Source organism: Schistocerca gregaria, chromosome 5 (assembly GCF_023897955.1).
Source record: "Schistocerca gregaria isolate iqSchGreg1 chromosome 5, iqSchGreg1.2, whole genome shotgun sequence".
Lineage (NCBI taxonomy): Eukaryota > Metazoa > Arthropoda > Insecta > Orthoptera > Acrididae > Schistocerca > Schistocerca gregaria.
In genome coordinates, this window is record NC_064924.1 from 127,913,124 (window position 1) to 127,932,068 (window position 18,945).

General features: G+C 41.9%; 1 protein-coding gene across 9 annotated transcripts in view; it reads right to left on the reverse strand.

The window, feature by feature from the left end:
• Positions 1-18,945, reverse strand: part of LOC126273053 (centrosomin-like) — a 420,328-nt gene that overhangs the window by 38,256 nt on the left and 363,127 nt on the right. For all 9 annotated transcript variants that reach the window (XM_049976456.1, XM_049976455.1, XM_049976451.1 and 6 more), the window contains one exon: positions 11,010-11,084. In XM_049976456.1, coding sequence (XP_049832413.1) covers positions 11,010-11,084 — 75 coding nt within the window. The remainder of the gene's footprint in view (positions 1-11,009; positions 11,085-18,945) is intronic.

Consider the following 18,945-nt stretch of genomic DNA (forward strand, 5'->3'; position numbering starts at 1 on the left):
CACGAGACGGTTCTTTCTTGAAGGCCCGTGCTTCTGACTTCTGGGGCTTCGTCCTGGCAGAAGCTGATAAAAGTGCTTGTGTCGGAGGGGCGACAGGAGGAAGAGGAGACGTCGACCGGGCGATCTTAGCACCGGCCGAACGGACGACCGTAGTGCTGAAGGTCAGATCGCATGTCTGCGTCGCCACCTCCCTGGTAGTCCGAGGAGAGGCGAGGACAGTACTGTACTTCCCCGCTGGGAGCAACGTGGGCTTCCTGCTACCGAATAGCTTGCGAGCAGCCGAGGTGGAGACTTTCTCTTTGACCCGAACTTCTTGGATACAGCGTTCTTCCTTGTAGACGGGACAGTCGCGGGAGGACACTGCATGGTCACCGCGACAGTTCACACAACGAGGAGACGGAGGAGGACAGTCACCCTCATGGGCATCCCTGCCACAAGTCACACATGTAGCCGCACTGGAACAAGAATGGCGAGTGTGATTGAAACGCTGACACTGGTAGCAGCGCATAGGTGTCGGGACATAGGGGCAAACAGAAATAACCTCGTAGCCCGCCTTGATGCGTGACGGCAGCTGAACTCTGTCAAAGGTCAAGAAAAGTGTCCGGGTCAGTACAAGGTCATTGTTGACCTTTTTCATGACCCTATGGACACCCGTCACGCCCTGCTCAGCGAGGAAAGACTGAATCTCCTCGTCAGTCAATCCGTCGAGTGATCTAGTATAGACCACTCCACGAGACGAATTCAAAGTGCGGTGAGCCTCCACCCAGACAGGGAACGTGTACAGGAGTGTGGCCCGAAGCAGTTTTTGTGCCTGAAAGGCGCTCTCAGTTTCTAGTAACAAGGTACCGTTACGCAACCTGGTACAAGACTTGACCGATCCGGCTATGGCAGCTACGCCCTTCTGGATAACGAAAGGGTTGACAGAGGAAAAATCCTTTCCGTCCTCAGATCGAGAAACTACGAGGAACTGTGGGGCAGGCGGTAGTACTTTTGTCACTGGTGGCTGGTCAAGTTTCCGTTTGTGGGCAGAAGTTGAGAGAGAAGAAGAAGAAGAAGAAAAATCCATTGCGGAGGAATCCCCCACGATTGCCAGCGTCTCCGATGGCGCGCTCCTTCCTTGTAGGGACCCTCTCAGAGGGCACTCCCGCCTTAGGAGATTGTTCACACCTCAGGTCACACCTCCCGAGAAACGGACGGAGGGACCAATCGGCATGGTCGGAAGGTGTCAGCTCAGGCAATCACCCCTCCCTGGGCCTGGCCTTTACCATGGGGTACGTGTGTGCCTTACTTGTCTACCCAGGGCAGGGAATTATGCGTTACCCCGTCACCAGCAACACGTGCGAACGCGTGGGTCGGCCTTCAGGCACGCATAGGGAGGAAGGAAGAAGAGGAAAAAGAAAGGAGAGAGGGAAAGAAAGGACATACTGTCTCAAACGCCGAAGCGGAGACCAGAGAAGGACAAGAAGGCAAGGACAAGAAGGCAAGGAGAAGAAGGCAAGGAGAAGAGTAAGTAAGACAGTGAGATGGAGAAGAACAAAGAAAGGAACCAACCGAAGGAAGGAAGAAACCAGAAGAAGTGAAAAACCAAAATGAACGCAAATATAAGTCGTGAAACCATCCGTCTCCGGACGCAGGCGCTAACTACCCCCTTGAGGGGGAGGGACTCCTTTTAGTCACCTCTTATGACAGGCAGGAATACCTTGGGCCTATTCGAACCCCCGGACCCTCAGGGGGAGGAGCTGTAGGTAGCTATTGCAATGGACAAGGAGCTGCTTCAACACCAATTCCAGCATGAGCACCCTAAAAACAGTTCAACAAAACAAAATACAAGCATCAACAATGACAGCTGCTGGACTTCTGCACATAATATGGTTTGACTGCTATAGTTGACCATGTAACTGGGCAAAAAATATTAATAGTACCAGAACTAGTGACACACTCATATGCTATGGAAAATTGCATGTACTGCAATGTAAATACTAGTTTCTTCTACTATGAAGCTGAAGGAACTTTCTCATGTGCTGTTCAAAGGAAACAGCCCAACATTTGCCTAAGTTATTTAAAGAAACAATAAAAAAGAAATTTAAGTTGTCGAATTGGGATTTGCACCCTGTTGCCTCTAAATCACAATCTTTAATCACAATCACAGCAACACACTGAATGATGGCAAATTTTCTATTCGATGAAGAGAGCTTTCAAATTGTTTTGGTTTTCTCCTTCAAAAATAATGCATAACATATTCCAAACATTACAATATTATAAACAGCTTGTATTTTCTATTAACCTCTTCTAAATGATTCCATTTGTATGTAACTTGGAAACTATTACGGCACTCTATCAGTGATATGACATCTTCAACTATTCAATCTTACTATTACACTGGAATCCAACATTTTATCATTCAGATAAGATATTTTACCACTGTTATATTCCTTGCTCCATACATCTACACAATGTGACAAGACGTCATTTTTATGAAGAAAATTTATCGCCTTGCTATGACAACTCGGATTTCAAATTGACGGGGACTCTTAAGAGGGGCTCAAGGAGCAAACAGTTGTTGCAGAGCTATAATTTAAAGAAGACAAACTTTTTGAAAATTATGTGAAAGCCTTTGATAACCTATATTACATTTTCAGTACTAACAACTGCAAAATTTTTCAGTCTGCTTGAAGAAAGAAAAACCTACTATGATATGCATTAAAATTTATCTAACACTTTGGAGACCAAGTCTGAGCATAGCTCGGGCTGCAACTTTGTGTTAAAAAGACTACACCCAAGCATAGATCAGGCTGTTATTTCGTAGATGCACGAGCCACTTATTGCTCGGAAACTAGACTCATTTCGTATGAAAATGATGTGCGGACAGCTCACAACCTGCCCCTTAACTGGTTCTGCCTTCTTTTGTCAATTTCTATAATTATTTTGAAACAAGCATTAGAGACTGTAACAGCAGCTGTTTTGAATGGCTGAGCCAATATGATTGCATTGATGTATTTTCTTACAGGTACTTGTTGAGTTTCGGAGTTTGCTGTTTCTGCAGCAAATACATCATGTTGCTTGGGTGACCAAGAAATTTTGGAACTTCAAGTGGAAGAAATTGCTCAAAAACTCACCTCACTTTTTTTTCTTTTTTGAGGAGGGGAGGGAGGATATAAACACTTTCTGTTATAATCTAACAAAGAACTAAAGCAATATGAAAAATAAACCTTGATGCTTGGCCCTTTTTAGCATATATTACCCTTTAAGGTACACTGATTACGCAAGCCAGTAAGGATTTAAATAACGACATAAATAGTCTGTTTCCAAGGCTCAATATTCTTCCATGTGGCACGTCTCCAAAGTGTTAAAGCCATCTTTACAGATATTAATGCTGCTTAATGGGCTTGACATAAGTCTGTAGCATTTTTTGATGCCTTGAAGCCACTACCCAACACTGGACATCTCACAACAAAAGTGCCTTTGTGTCGCCATGCTGTTACCTCTGACTGATGTGTAGGCACAATATGAAACAAAAACAAATTTTTCAAAATCACCCTACAGTGAGAACTCAGCAAGTGTTTATGAGCCACATCACTTTAGCTACCACAAACAACATTACACGTGTTCCGAGGAATAATGGGTACCTCACTACGGATGCCCGAAATGTTCACAGAGCTAACACCCAGTGAAGTGACAATGACCCTTCTGCCACACATCATCAGAGTGAGTGACTGTATCAGTAATATGCGAGACAAGCCTAGCACATATATATAACACGAACCAATGAACATAAAAAGTGCTCGATATCTGGAAAGGACATGAGAAACCCATCATATTTACATAGGCTCGGTCTGAATGAAATATTACTGATAGAGCGGAACACGTGTTGCCTCCTACAAGTTTATAAAAGCTACTATTCTCTCCTTTGTAATGCATACCAGACCCCGAACACCACAATGGAATTATCAAGAGAAGTAAAGAGTTGTAATATAATTTCAATTTACACAATGTTGGTGGTGCATTTTAAGTGTGGTATTACAGTATCAGTGGCACCCTCAATATGCAATAACATGCCCCTCTGAGAGGAAAATCTGGCAATAGTCCAAGTTGATCAAATACTAATAATCTAAAATGTATATACTACATCGTGGAAGTTTTAAATCCTACTGTCTTACCATTTGTCAACACATCCCTGGAGCTGCATCTGAAAAGGAAAGTGACTGTCCAGGTGTTGTAAGTAATAAATAATGTTCAATATCTGTGTGCTGTTGCCTAAGAATTTTAAACGCTACAACAACCAAAACAACAGTACTGCAGGCACACTATGCACAGTTCCACTCACTAATCCGATACAAGATCATTTTCTGGGGATACTCAACTCACAGTGTAAAGGTTTTAGAATGCACAAAAGAGCTTTAAGAATAATTTGTGGCCTTAAAACTATGAAGTCCTGTAAATCCCATTTTACTGAGCTTCGTGTTCTAAATGTTCCAAGTTTATTCTTTTATGAAACTATCTTGTTCACTAGGGACTACCTCATGAGAACAGGCAAACTGCTACAGAACAAAAAATGTACACAACTATAGTACCGGAAGGGAATCAAATTTACATCAAAAATATCACAGAACAACCACCTATCACAGGAGCATAATTAACATTCGTGTTATACTACACAATAAGAAGCCAGAGGAAATAAAAAATACTACTCATCCAATATTTAAAGCTAAAGTAAAGGCATTTCTAATAGAGCACTCTTTCTATTTTGTCAGAGAACTACTGAATAAGTAACAAAATTAATTGTAATAGGTACCTAATTTTAATTTGCCTACTATTTTGCTAATACTATGTATTATTGTAACTTATCTTTGACCTGTACAATATCAATTGTAAAATTTGTGCTATATGATAAAACTGGACCAATAAAAAATCAAATCAAATCAAATCAAGTCTGCTTGTCTGCAAGGCATTATCAGTATTTCTCTAGCCAGTTCATTAATCTGGGATATTTTTATTTTACTAATTTACCTGTTGCAAGGGCAACAGTCTGGATGATTGACTGATCTGGCCTTGTAACAATAACCAAAACGGCCTTGCTGTGTTGGTACTGCGAACGGCTGAAAGCAAGGGGAAACTATGGCCGTAATTTTTTCTGAGGGCATGCAGCTTTACTGTATGATTAAATGATGATCGCGTCCTCTTGGGTAAAATATTCCGGAGATAAAATAGTCTCCCGTTCGGATCTCCGGGCGGGGACTACTCAAGAGGACGTCATTATCAGGAGAAAGAAAACTGGCGTTCTAAGGATCGGAGCGTGGAATGTCAGATCCCTTAATCGAGCAGGTAGGTTAGAAAATTTAAAAAGGGAAATGGACAGGTTAAAGTTAGATATAGTGGGAATAAGTGAAGTTCGGTGGCAGGAGGAACAAGACTTTCGGTCAAGTGACTACAGGGTTATAAACACAAAATCAAATAGGGGTAATGCAGGAGTAGGTCTAATAATGAATGGGAAAATAGGAATGCGGGTAAGCTACTACAAACAGCATAGTGAACGCATTATTGTGGCCAAGATAGATACGAAGCCCACACTTACTACAGTACTGCAAGTTTATATGCCAACTAGCTCTGCAGATGATGAAATAAAAGAAATTATTCAGATAGTGAAGGGAGATGAAAATTTAATAGTAATGGGTGACTGGAATTCGACAGTAGGAAAAGGGAGAGAAGGAAACGTAGTAGGTGAATATGGATTGGGGCTAAGAAATGAAAGAGGAAGCCGCCTGGTAGAATTTTGCACAGAGCACAACTTAATCATAGCTAACACTTGGTTTAAGAATCATAGAAGAAGATTGTATACATGGAAGAAGCCTGGAGATACTAAAAGGTATCAGATAGATTATATAATGGTAAAACAGAGATTTAGGAACCAGGTTTTAAATTGTAAGAAAATTCCAGGGGCAGATGTGGACTCTTGACCACAATCTATTGGTTATGACCTGTAGATTAAAACTGAAGAAATTGCAAAAAGATGGGAATTTAAGGAGATGGGACCTGGATAAACTGAAAGAACCAGAGGTTGTACAGAGTTTCAGGGAGAGCATAAGGGAACAATTGACAGGAATGGGGGAAAGAAATACAGTAGAAGAAGAATGGGTAGCTTTGAGGGACGAAGTAGTGAAGGCAGCAGACGATCAAGTAGGTAAAAGGACGAAGGCTAGTACAAATCCTTGGGTAACAGAAGAAATATTGAATTTAATTGATGAAAGGAGAAAATATAAAAATGCAGTAAATGAAGCAGCAAAAAGGAATACAAACGTATCAGAAATGAGATTGACAGGAAGTGCAAAATGGCTAAGCAGGGATGGCTAGAGGACAAATGTAAGGATGTAGTGGCTTATCTCATTAGGGGTAAGATAGATACTGCCTACAGGAAAATTAGAGAGACCTTTGGAGGAAAGAGAACCACTTGTATGAACATCAAGAACTCAGATGGAAACCCAGTCCTAAGGGTGGAAGGAGTATATAGAGGGTTTATACAAGGGTGATGTACTTGAGGACAATATTATGGAAATGGAAGAGGATGTAGATGAAGATCAAATGGGAGGTATGATACTGCGCGAAGAGTTTGATAGAGCACTGAAAGACCTGAGTCGAAACAAGGCCCCCGGAGTAGACAACATTCCAGTTGAACTACTGACGGCCTTGGGAGAGCCAGTTCTGACAAAACTCTACCATCTGATGAGCAAGATGTATGAAACAGGCGAAATACCCTCAGACTTCAAGAAGAATATAATAATTCCAATCCCAAAGAAAGCAGGTGTTGACAGATGTGAAAATTACCGAACTATCAGTTTAATAAGCCACAGCTGCAAAATACTAACACGAATACTTTACAGACGAATGAAAAAACTACTGAGGTCGAACTCAGGGAAGATTACTTTGGATTCCGTAGAAATACTGGAACACTTGAGGCAATACTGACCTTACGACTTATCTTAGAAGAAAGATTAAGGAAAGGCACACCTACATTTCTAGCATTTGTAGACTCAGAGAAAGCTTTTGACAATGTTGACTGGAATACTCTCTTTCAAATTCTAAAGGTGGCAGGGGTAAAATACAGGGAGCGAAAGGCTATTTACAATTTGTACAGAAACCAGATGGCAGTTATAAGAGTCGAGGGACATGAAAGGGAAGCAGTGGTTGGCAAGGGAGTGAGACAGGGTTGTAGCCTCTCCCCGATGTTATTCAATCTGTATATTGAGCGAGCAATAAAGGAAACAAAAGAAAAATTCAGAGTAGGTATTAAAATACACGGAGAAGAAATAAAACCTTTGAGGTTCGCCGATGACATTGTAATTCTGGCAGAGACAGCAAAGGACTTGGAAGAGCAGTTGAATGGAATGGACAGTGTCTTGAAAGGAGGATATAAGATGAACATCAACAAAAGCAAAACGAGGATAATGGAATGTAATCGAATTAAGTCGGGTGACGCTGAGAGAATTAGATTAGGAAATGAGACACTTAAAGTAGTAAAGGAGTTCTGGTATTTGGGGAGCAAAATAACTGATGATGGTTGAAGTAGAGAGGATACAAAATAAGAGACTGGCAATGGCAAGGAAAGCGTTTCTGAAGAAGAGAAATTTGTTAACATCGAGTATAGATTAAATTGTCAGGAAGTCATTTCTGAAAGTATTTGTATGGAGCGTAGCCATGTATGGAAGTGAAACATGGATGATAAATAGTTTGGACAAGAAGAGAATAGAAGCTTTCAAAATGTGGTGCTACAGAAGAATGCTGAAGATTAGATGGGTAGATCACATAACTAATGAGGAAGTATTGAATAGGATTGGGGAGAAGAGAAGTTTGTGGCACAACTTGACGAGAAGAAGGGATCGGTTGGTAGGACATGTTCTGAGGCATCAAGGAATCACCAATTTAGTAATGGAGGGCAGCGTGGAGGGTAAAAATAGTAGAGGGAGACCAAGAGATGACTACACTAAGCAGATTCAGAAGGATGTTGGTTGCAGTAGGTACTGGGAGATGAAGAAGCTTGCACAGGATAGAGTAGCATGGAGAGCTGCATCAAACCAGTCTGGGGACTGAAGACCACAAAAATAACAACATTTTACCAACCACTAATAATGTACAAAACTTGGATTTTGATAACTGCACTTATGCAAATGTACAATAATAAGATTTTACATCAAAAATTATGTTAGATTTAGGCAATCAAACTACTACAAAATTCTTCTCCCCCATAAAAACAACTGCTGATCAATAGGTCCTCAAGAAACTTCCAAGTATACTCTATTATTTGTATGGTACGGTATGTCTCTCACTGTCGGGTAGTTTATTAAACAGCTCTATGCCAGTACATTTAAATCTATTTTGACATGCACTTGATCTCGAGTTTTTTCTGGTCTTTGTTTAATAATTGTGAACAGTACTTCTGCAAGTTAATGTCTCTGAGGCTGCTTTCCAGTGAAGCAGACATGCTTTAATATGGAGGAAAGATATTGTTATATTTTATTGGTTACTTAATCTGTGGTTAGCACAAATCTCTGTCCTCTTTTGAAATGCTTGTAATTGTTCTTGGTGCCTTTTCCATTTTGTGCTGTGTGAACACGGTTTTCACACCAGCACAGATGATCCACTGGATATTTCCATATGCTAAGTAAGAGTGAAAGAAAGCATAATTTGAAGACAGAAGCTGTTTCTTATTGACACAGGGTTTTAATTTCCTTGCCTACTAAAGCACGTGCGATAGTAGTGCACAACTGCTCTGGTGCGGGATCCCAATTCAGTTGAGAGACGGGATATGTTGCTATACTCTGACAGTGGGTCAGATTCATTTACTTTTTCACTCAGTTTGTGGGGAAAAGTATATAGTTTCAGTTTTGCTTTCATTTAATTTTAGTGTCTGTTTTTGTGTAGTCACTAAGCAGACGCATCAATCATGTTCAGTGTTTTCCTTTTCACCTTGTCTATACTGGGATTAGTCATTACAAGAGTTGTATAATTGGCGTATATTGCCAATTTGTAGAGCGATGAACTATGTAGGTCATCCATACACATTAGAAAAAGAAAAGGGCCCAGTATAGAATCTCGCAGGACTCTTGTAGTAACTGAAAAGGAATTCAATCTACAGTTCCCTACTATGACAGGTGAAGACACCAGGGCTAAAGCCAATGAGTGTAGAAGAGATTAGTTTACTTACTCAAAGTGGCTGCATAGTTGCTCTTTCATGCTGTGCTCTCCAATCTCAGATCTTGTGTGAATGAGGGATTGTTATTGTTGTGGTCTTCAGTCCTGAGACTGGTTTGATGCAGCTCTCCATGCTGCTCTATCCTGTGCAAGCTTCTTCATCTCCCAGTACCTACTGCAACCTACATCCTTCTCAATCTGCTTAGTGTAGTCATCTCTTGGTCTCCCTCTACGATTTTTACCCTCCACGCTGCCCTCCAATGCTAATTTTGTGATCCCTTGATGCCTCAAAACATGTCCTACCAACCGATCCCTTCTTTTAGTCAAGTTGTGCCACAAACTCCTCTTCTCCCCAATTCTATTCAATACCTCCTCATTAGTTATGTGATCTACCCATCTAATCTTCAGCATTCTTCTGTAGCACCACATTTTGAAAGCTTCTATTCTCTTCTTGTCCAAACTATTTATCATCCATGTTTCACTTCCATACATGGCTACACTCCATACAAATACTTTCAGAAATGACTTCCTAACACTTAAATCTATACTCGATGTTAACAAATTTCTCTTCTTCAGAAACGTTTTCCTTGCCATTGCCAGTCTACATTTTATATCCTCTCTACTTCGACCACCATCAGTTATTTTGCTCCCCATATACCAGAACTCCTTTACTACTTCAAGTGTCTCATTTCCTAATCTAATTCCCTCGGCATCACCCGACTTAATTCAACTACATTCCATTATCCTCGTTTTGCTTTTGTTTATGTTCATCTTATATCCTCCTTTCAAGACACTATCCATTCCGTTCAACTGCTCTTCCAAGTCCTTTGCTGTCTCTGACAGAATTACGATGTCATCGGCGAACCTCAAAGTTTTTATTTCTTCTCCGTGGATTTTAATACCTACTCCAAATTTTTCTTTTGTTTCCTTTACTGTCAAGACTGTTTTTATCTCCCTTCTTATAAATTGGGACTAAAGTTGTGGATTTCAACACATCACAGAATTTTTTGGCCTAAAACACACAGTATATATGGTAACAATATTACGAAAAGGATAGATTGCCACTCACCATAAAGCTGACACAATGAGTTTCACTCCTTATGCTTACATGACCGCTATCTCTGGCCAGAGTCTGGCTGGAGTGTGTAGCGAGGGTGGTCGTGTGTGAATGAGGTGTGTTTGCGTGTGTGAATGTGAGTGTGAGTGTGTTTTCCTTTGAAGAAAGCTTTGGCCAAAAGCTCAATCTGTGACAGTCTTTTTGTTCTGTCTGTCTGCAACTCATCATGTCATCTTTAAGGTGAGTAGAAATCCAGCATTTTCGTAACACTGCTGATATTCTATTGTTTGATTTATAAGACAAGACAGATGAGTCTCTATAATGTTAATGGTATATTTTAGGATGAACTATGGGGATTCACAGATATCTTCACTATTTGAGTTACCTAGTTTAAAACAACTTTTTTTACTGAGTCTGGCAACAAAGAAGTGTAACCCAACCTCGGCTCAGAAACTGCTGCCAGCTCCTGGCATCAGGATTTTGACAGCAAATACTCACCAAACACATTTGTCAATAACCAATACAGTTACACAACCCACATAGAAGGGGTAAGCAATAACACTCCTGAAGGACATATTCGAAGTATGTTTCTTTAGTCCCTAGATTTGTTTGTTTGAGAACTAAGAGCCATTTTGCAAGTAAAGCCGATAGGCCAAAAATTTTGGTACATGAAAAAAAAAAAAAAAAAAATCCTATGGAAAATCTATCTTTGGTGCTCAAAAACTAAAATCAATAGATATACCTATTACTTTTTAAAATGTGTTCTCACCTGTGTCATCATTTCAACCTCAGCTGAGAAATTGTCACCAGGCCCAGATGCCAGCACACAACATGGTAACACATTCTGCACAAGAAAGAAAAAAAAATTGTCAATAAATAAAAGCTAACAGGTCTAGTTGTAACAATATGAACATCTACAATTATCATATTAGTTTACTGTAGCATATAGACACCTGAAATGCCTAAAAAATGTACTAAACAGAAGTTTACGGAAGAGAAAGAAAATTATTTGGTTATGAAAAATGCGCTGTTCTGAATCTGACCACGGGCAGTGAAGGCAAAAGATGTGAATGAGGGGGGTAGGAGGAACAAAATGATAACAGTATCACAAGACAAGAGATCCAGGACATAGTACTCAGTGAGAGCAGTAGTAAATCACCACATGGAACACCATACATATTTGTGTTTTTCCTCCAATTTATAAGTTCACGATAATTCTTCACTAACGCAGAGATACTTAAATCACTGACACAGATGTTACCGAGTAATGACTGAGAATACAACTTTTTTCGTTACATATTGCATCAGAATACTTTGGATTCTTTTACTTCAAAACCTCATCCCTGATTTTGTTTATAACTCATCTTAGCTCAGGAAACATGAAAATAATGTGCCTACGTTTTATCTCTGTCTGTACAGTATATATTCTGCAACAAATACCTACACAAAAAGATTTCTTGATTGGGGAATAATATGAATCTGCCTGTATACATTCAATGCAATTTTTTACTTCACTAATATAACTTTAGTTACAAATGTTAAACCCACCCAACAAGAATTTCCCTACTTAAGTGCCTGTGGTCAGCAAACTCCTTCACAAGCTTTGGTATTAAAGCAGCTAAAATTTCATCCACAACCAAATCCAAGAAAAGTCATTATTCAAGAAAACAATGGTTGAGAATTGTAATTAAAAAAATCTTAAAAACTCAAGAAAATGGATTTTACAATGGTTGGATTTGGGACAACTTTACGAGGTATGAAACAAAAGAATTTAGCAACAAAATGGATATTAAGATAAGTATGGAGAGATTTGAACATGTTATTGGCAAATACTGGTGCGGAGTACATTACATCCTTTACTATTTTATGAAACAGAGACCCCCCCCTTGCTCTTTGCAGGCAGAGATTGGGGAAGGCAGGGCGGCAGCTCTGCCATTAGGGTGATCTATAAACAGTTAATAGTAATGTGTCTAGTTTGCCTTAATGAGAAATCATTTACATGGCATCCTTCCATCTATTGCTCTGTCTGATGAGGGTAATCAGAGAGGGAAGTTGGTCTCTGTGACGTAAATCACTAATAAATTCCTATGAGACTTTTCTAATCATGGAGTATTATCTGTCTTCTGCCATGACCGTGGGCAGTCTGAAAAGTTCTTGATCTGATAATGAAAACAACAAATTTACACTTTCAAAGAAGTTTTATTTTTGAACAATCTCCTCTAACATCAATACATTTAATCCAGATGCATTACAGCACCATTATCCCCACTGTGTAGTGTTCCCATGGAAAAGCTGCAAAGTACCTATCTACAGCTGTAGTGGCTTCTTGATTGGACAAAAAGCTGACCTGCGAGGAATTTCTTCAGTTTTGAGAACAGATGAAGTCTGAGGGAGTCAAATTGAGGGAATAGGGTGTGTTCCAACACTTCATAGTGCAAATCCTTCAATTTCCCCAATGCCAGGACACTTCTGAGGGCAGGTGCATTTTTCTGACAGAATGATTTTTTTCCTTGAGCTTTTTTCAAAAGTGCTTGCACCCAGTTTAATTTGAAGTTGAGAGTAGTATTCTCCAGTTATTGTTTTACTTTTTTCAAGATAGTCAATCAACAAAATTCCTTTTGCATCCCAAAACACAGATGCCGTGCTGTTTCCCTTAGATGGCATCATTCTTGTCCTCTATGAATCTGAAGAACTGGCTTCTATCCACTGCATAAGCTGCAGTTTGAATTTGGGTGTATAGTGGTGAATCCACATTTCATTTACTGTCAAGTTCTGGTGCAAAAAGTCACTTCTGTTTTTCTTAAAATGCACCAAGCATTTTTCAGATAGTGCCATGTGAATGCATTTCCAATCCACAATAAGCCCAAGTGGCACCCATCTTGTGCAAAGCTTTCTCGTGTTCAATTCCTGGTGCAAGATATGACCAGCAAGTTCCTTTGATATCCCTGGAGTATTAGCAATTTCATGCACCCTTATATGCTAATCTTCCAAAATCATGCCATGCAGTTTGTCAATGGTTTTCGGTGTGCTTGTACTTTTTGGATATCCTTTGCATGGATCATGTTAACTGCTTTCATGGTCACATTTTAACTTGGCTGTACATTTCTTCATGGTGGAAACTGCACGTGAAGAGCAGCTACATACATTTACAATTCACAAATGAAGTTCAGTTGGTGTGCAACAATCTTCTACGAAGAATTTAATCACTGTAAAATATGAAGTTTTTTAATATTTTCAAAATCACGCACAATGCAACTGCTTCAAAAGGCAGCCTACAGTCAACTGCTGCCAGAATGACTTGAAATTTTAAGCGACCTCTACTGACGTGTGTACCTGTGTGTGTGTGTGTGTGTGTGTGTGTGTGTGTGTGTGTGTGTGTGTGTGTGTGGTGGGGGGGGGGGGGGCGAAGGTCACAGTAGTGCAGCTATTTCTGAGCAAGGCTGAGAACTTTTCAGGCACCTCTTGTACACTAGTTAATAGAAAAGTTTCTGGATCCATCACAAATGCACACCAGTAACTCTGAAACGCACCTTTTCTGGGTTGCATGTGGCTGAATCACATGATTCTATATTTAATTGCCTCATCATTCCAAAGTGAACTGGCCACTCTTTGGCACCACAGTGGCATACTATGATTGACATGCAGGCCAACACTATGGTGCATAAAGGCAGTCTTCATTTATTTGGGCAAAACCAGCATCGTTGAATAGAAGTAAACACAACTCCCCCACCCCCTTCCAGATAGATCCATAACCACTTAATTTTTAATTTCAACACTGACCAAATGAAAAAAAAAAATTTGATGTAGTTCAGGGTTCAAGATACAAGGCATATTCGGAAAGTAAGACCCGATTAGGTGTGAAATGGAAACCTCTGTGAAAATCTGACAGAACTTTCCACAGATGTGTTCAGCAATATCTTTAGTGTGCCTGTCGATCACTTCACATCGCTCTTTTCCATTCAGAGCACAAGGTGATCACACAGGAATGCCAAAACAGTGTCTCAGATCAAGTATGTGGATCTCGTGAGCTATGCAGCTCACATAATACAGATGTCGTGCGTTTCTTTCTTCAAGACAATTTTCAACCACATTCTGCAGGGGTGATGAAAACGCTCCTGCAGTGTTTTCAATGGGAAGTCTTTGAGCACCCACATCACAGCTCTCAACTCCCTCCATTGTTCACCTCTTCTCACATGAATCACTGTCTATGAAGACAACATTTTGGCACAAATAACGAGAGGCATACCAGCGTAGGGAATTGGCAGAAAGCACAGGTGGCTCCTTTCTGTGACGAGAGTACTGGAAAGTATGTATAACGCCACAACAAATATCTAAGGCAGAGCGGCAACTAGAGAGGCAGCTGGAAGGTGTTTTTGATTCTCACTGTGGTTTTCATTTCAGGACCGATCAGACCTTACTTTCCGAACAGCCCTCATATTATGATTGTCACAGTAAGTGGTTACTTCCAATTTCTCACTTCTGAAAAGATGGTTTACCTGAACAAACATCATTGTTTCAGAGAGCAGCATTGCAGTTTACATATTTCAAAACCCAGCTACCCTTGTGGGTCTGTAGGGAAGGCCACGGAGAGCAGTGGCATTTACCTACAAAAGTTTCTTGGCTTCCATTTCACTACAGCAAAACCATTCAAACACATGACCTGCTATATTTTATCTGTCTTATTTCATAAAAATACATTAGCAGAATGTGCCACCAATGTGCCTTTTGTAAATGGGGATCTATATTCCCTACTGACACACAAAATTATTTGGTATAAATGTTAGTCACTTGGAATGCAAAATCATTGGTATCTAAACTGTTCATAAAAGCAGAGACACTTGTAGCCCTCAACCTCAGACCTTGAGATTGCTTGTTAACAGGTTTTTTACCTTAAACCCCATTTACTTCTGAGCATTTGGTTTTTGATGTATGTTAATTCTCTACAAAAATTCAAGATTTTAATAATATGCATTACTTTCTTTGCAGGAAAGTAACTGACTGTCAAAGAAGTAATGGAATTACAGAACTAAACTATGTAGCAGTGCCCACTGTGACTAGACGTGATATCTTATCTGAACTTTGTTTCGATCGTGACATATAACTCTGTACACCAGGCTGTTCCAGCTCATTGGCTCCGTTGTGAGCCGCGGAGCGCTCCCTGCTCCAGGGAGCCATGTTGCTCGCAGTGACCAGTCAAGTGGGCTGGCACGTGGCACGTATGGCTGAGGCAGGCAGCAAGGCAAGCGTTTTGATGTGCCAGCTGCGTCTTACAAGATCGACAACCTCATACTCTTAGCTGCTAAGACGTGGTGATGTGCTACACCAGGAAATACGTTGTTCAGGAAATAAATAAGAAACAACAGTTTTTACAAGAAATTGCATACTAAGTTTCTTGGGCCTCTGTAGCTTGGCTTTTCTTTTCATTACAAGACTGAAAATATCAGGCGTCAAAGTGTTCGCAGCGTTAATGCAGACGATGGCCTTAATTGTTGCATCCTGAAGAAACGATCGTTCCTTACTTTTTACTCTTTTCATTGCTGAGAAATGTTGCTCACAACAATACATAGATCCAAACATGCCCATGATCTCGGCAGCATTATTGTGAAGCTTGGGAAATGTTTTTTGCTGTAATGAACAATACCATCGTGACAAAACCAGCGTGTTGAAGCACCTGTCTTTCAACAAAGTTGAATTTTGCTAGTCAATAATCTCCAATTGAAGTGATGATGACTAGTCATTGGGAGAAACTGAAAAAGGAGCGATGAACACCTTAAGTTCCATTTCCAAACTAATGAGGTCTCGGAATCGTGTTTCAAACGACGTGATGAGCTGCTTTATCTTTGCTTGGTAATCGCCGAAAGTAGTAACTTCAGGTAGTTTTAAAGAAGCAAGACGATAGAAGAACGTTAAATGTCCATTAGTCATATGCCTCTTAAATAAACGTAACTTTTGCATGAACGCTTTGATCTGGTTGTGCATGTCAACAATTAGCTGCCCTTTGCCCTGCAATGACAGATTTAAATTATTCAGATGCACAGTTATGTCAGCTAGGAACGCCAGCTCTGATATCCATTTTATATCTTTCAGGCAACGCATTTCTACCCCTTTCATTTCGAGAAAAAGGGTTATTTCCTCACGAATGGCAAAGAAAACATCAAGAACTTTTCCCCGACTCAGTCAACAAACTGTACTGTGATAAGGTATGTCCACATACTCCTCTTCCATATCTTTCGGGAATCCTTTGAATTGGCAATGATTCATACCATGATGCCGCACAAAATTCACACACTTCACGACATTTTTTTCATTACGCCACCTAGTTCTACTGTTTCAGCACACAGTGCCTCTTGGTGAACAAAATAATGAAGATTCAAAATGTCTTTCCCGAATTCATTCCCGAGTTTATTTTTCAAATGAGAAGCATAACCTTGGTGACACCCGATCATTTGTGGTGCACCGTCTGTCGCTACAGAATGGAGCTTATTCCACGGCAAATTCATATTGTCCACTAATTCACAAACAGCTTCAAAAATGTCACGTCCTGTTGTGGTGTAATCGAGTGGTACCTCATCCAAGAGTTCTTCAGTTACTTGCAGCTCCATGTCGACACCACGCACAAAAACTGCAAGCTGAACACAGTCTGATATGTCGGTGCTATTGTCAAGCACTAGCGAAAATGCAACAAAGCCCTCCGCCTTTTTCCTGAGCTGTGTCTCTAAATCCGCTGCCATGTCCAGGATTCGACGAGACATTGTTTGCTTCGAAAGGAAAACCCCCTTCAATTGCCTGCATCTCCCTTGGAAACAAACATTCTCCAACGCCTACCATGCACGATTTTACGAGTGGTCCCACCGAAAACGGCTTGCCACTAGTCGCAATGATGTGAGCCACCCTGGAGCTTGCTCGAATGGCATACTCAGTAGTGTTTTCTCCGCTCTCATTCACCTGAAAATTATAAACGCATTACAGATCACGAACTATGCTGCATGTTTTGATACCCTCCATATTACGAAACCGTTTTTAAACTTAACGTCTCCTGGTGTGTCCTCCTCAAGCCTGGCCACCAGTTCTCTGCGTCCAACGCCTTCTACCTGATCGTAGTGCATTGCGTGAAGACATGTGTAATGTCGTCATATGTTGTACCTCTTTGCAGAATTAAATACCTTATGAAATAGAAGACACTGCGGATGACCATCCCTCTCAATGAATAGAAAGGTATCCTCCAATAGAGGTACAGGGCTCCCGCGACTAACCATAGCTGTCATTGAACACAGATTATTGCATCAGTTGCGGCTGCATGCAGCCAGGGAGGCAGTGAGTTCACTTTCCCCCTCCACCCGGGCTCCGAGTTGCCACAGTGAGCACTCCGAGTTGCCACAGTGAGCACTCCGAGTTGCCACAGTGAGCACTCCGAGTTGCCACAGTGAGCACTCCGAGTTGCCACAGTGAGCACTCCGAGTTGCCACAGTGAGCACTCCGAGTTGCCACAGTGAGCACTCCGAGTTGCCACAGTGAGCACTCCGAGTTGCCACAGTGAGCACTCCGAGTTGCCACAGTGAGCACTCCGAGTTGCCACAGTGAGCACTCCGAGTTGCCACAGTGAGCACTCCGAGTTGCCACAGTGAGCACTCCGAGTTGCCACAGTGAGCACTCCGAGTTGCCACAGTGAGCACTCCGAGTTGCCACAGTGAGCACTCCGAGTTGCCACAGTGAGCACTCCGAGTTGCCACAGTGAGCACTCCGAGTTGCCACAGTGAGCACTCCGAGTTGCCACAGTGAGCACTCCGAGTTGCCACAGTGAGCACTCCGAGTTGCCACAGTGAGCACTCCGAGTTGCCACAGTGAGCACTCCGAGTTGCCACAGTGAGCACTCCGAGTTGCCACAGTGAGCACTCCGAGTTGCCACAGTGAGCACTCCGAGTTGCCACAGTGAGCACTCCGAGTTGCCACAGTGAGCACTCCGAGTTGCCACAGTGAGCACTCCGAGTTGCCACAGTGAGCACTCCGAGTTGCCACAGTGAGCACTCCGAGTTGCCACAGTGAGCACTCCGAGTTGCCACAGTGAGCACTCCGAGTTGCCACAGTGAGCACTCCGAGTTGCCACAGTGAGCACTCCGAGTTGCCACAGTGAGCACTCCGAGTTGCCACAGTGAGCACTCCGAGTTGCCACAGTGAGCACTCCGAGTTGCCACAGTGAGCACTCCGAGTTGCCACAGTGAGCACTCCGAGTTGCCACAGTGAGCACTCCGAGTTGCCACAGTGAGCACTCCGAGTTGCCACAGTGAGCACTCCGAGTTGCCACAGTGAGCACTCCGAGTTGCCACAGTGAGCACTCCGAGTTGCCACAGTGAGCACTCCGAGTTGCCACAGTGAGCACTCCGAGTTGCCACAGTGAGCACTCCGAGTTGCCACAGTGAGCACTCCGAGTTGCCACAGTGAGCACTCCGAGTTGCCACAGTGAGCACTCCGAGTTGCCACAGTGAGCACTCCGAGTTGCCACAGTGAGCACTCCGAGTTGCCACAGTGAGCACTCCGAGTTGCCACAGTGAGCACTCCGAGTTGCCACAGTGAGCACTCCGAGTTGCCACAGTGAGCACTCCGAGTTGCCACAGTGAGCACTCCGAGTTGCCACAGTGAGCACTCCGAGTTGCCACAGTGAGCACTCCGAGTTGCCACAGTGAGCACTCCGAGTTGCCACAGTGAGC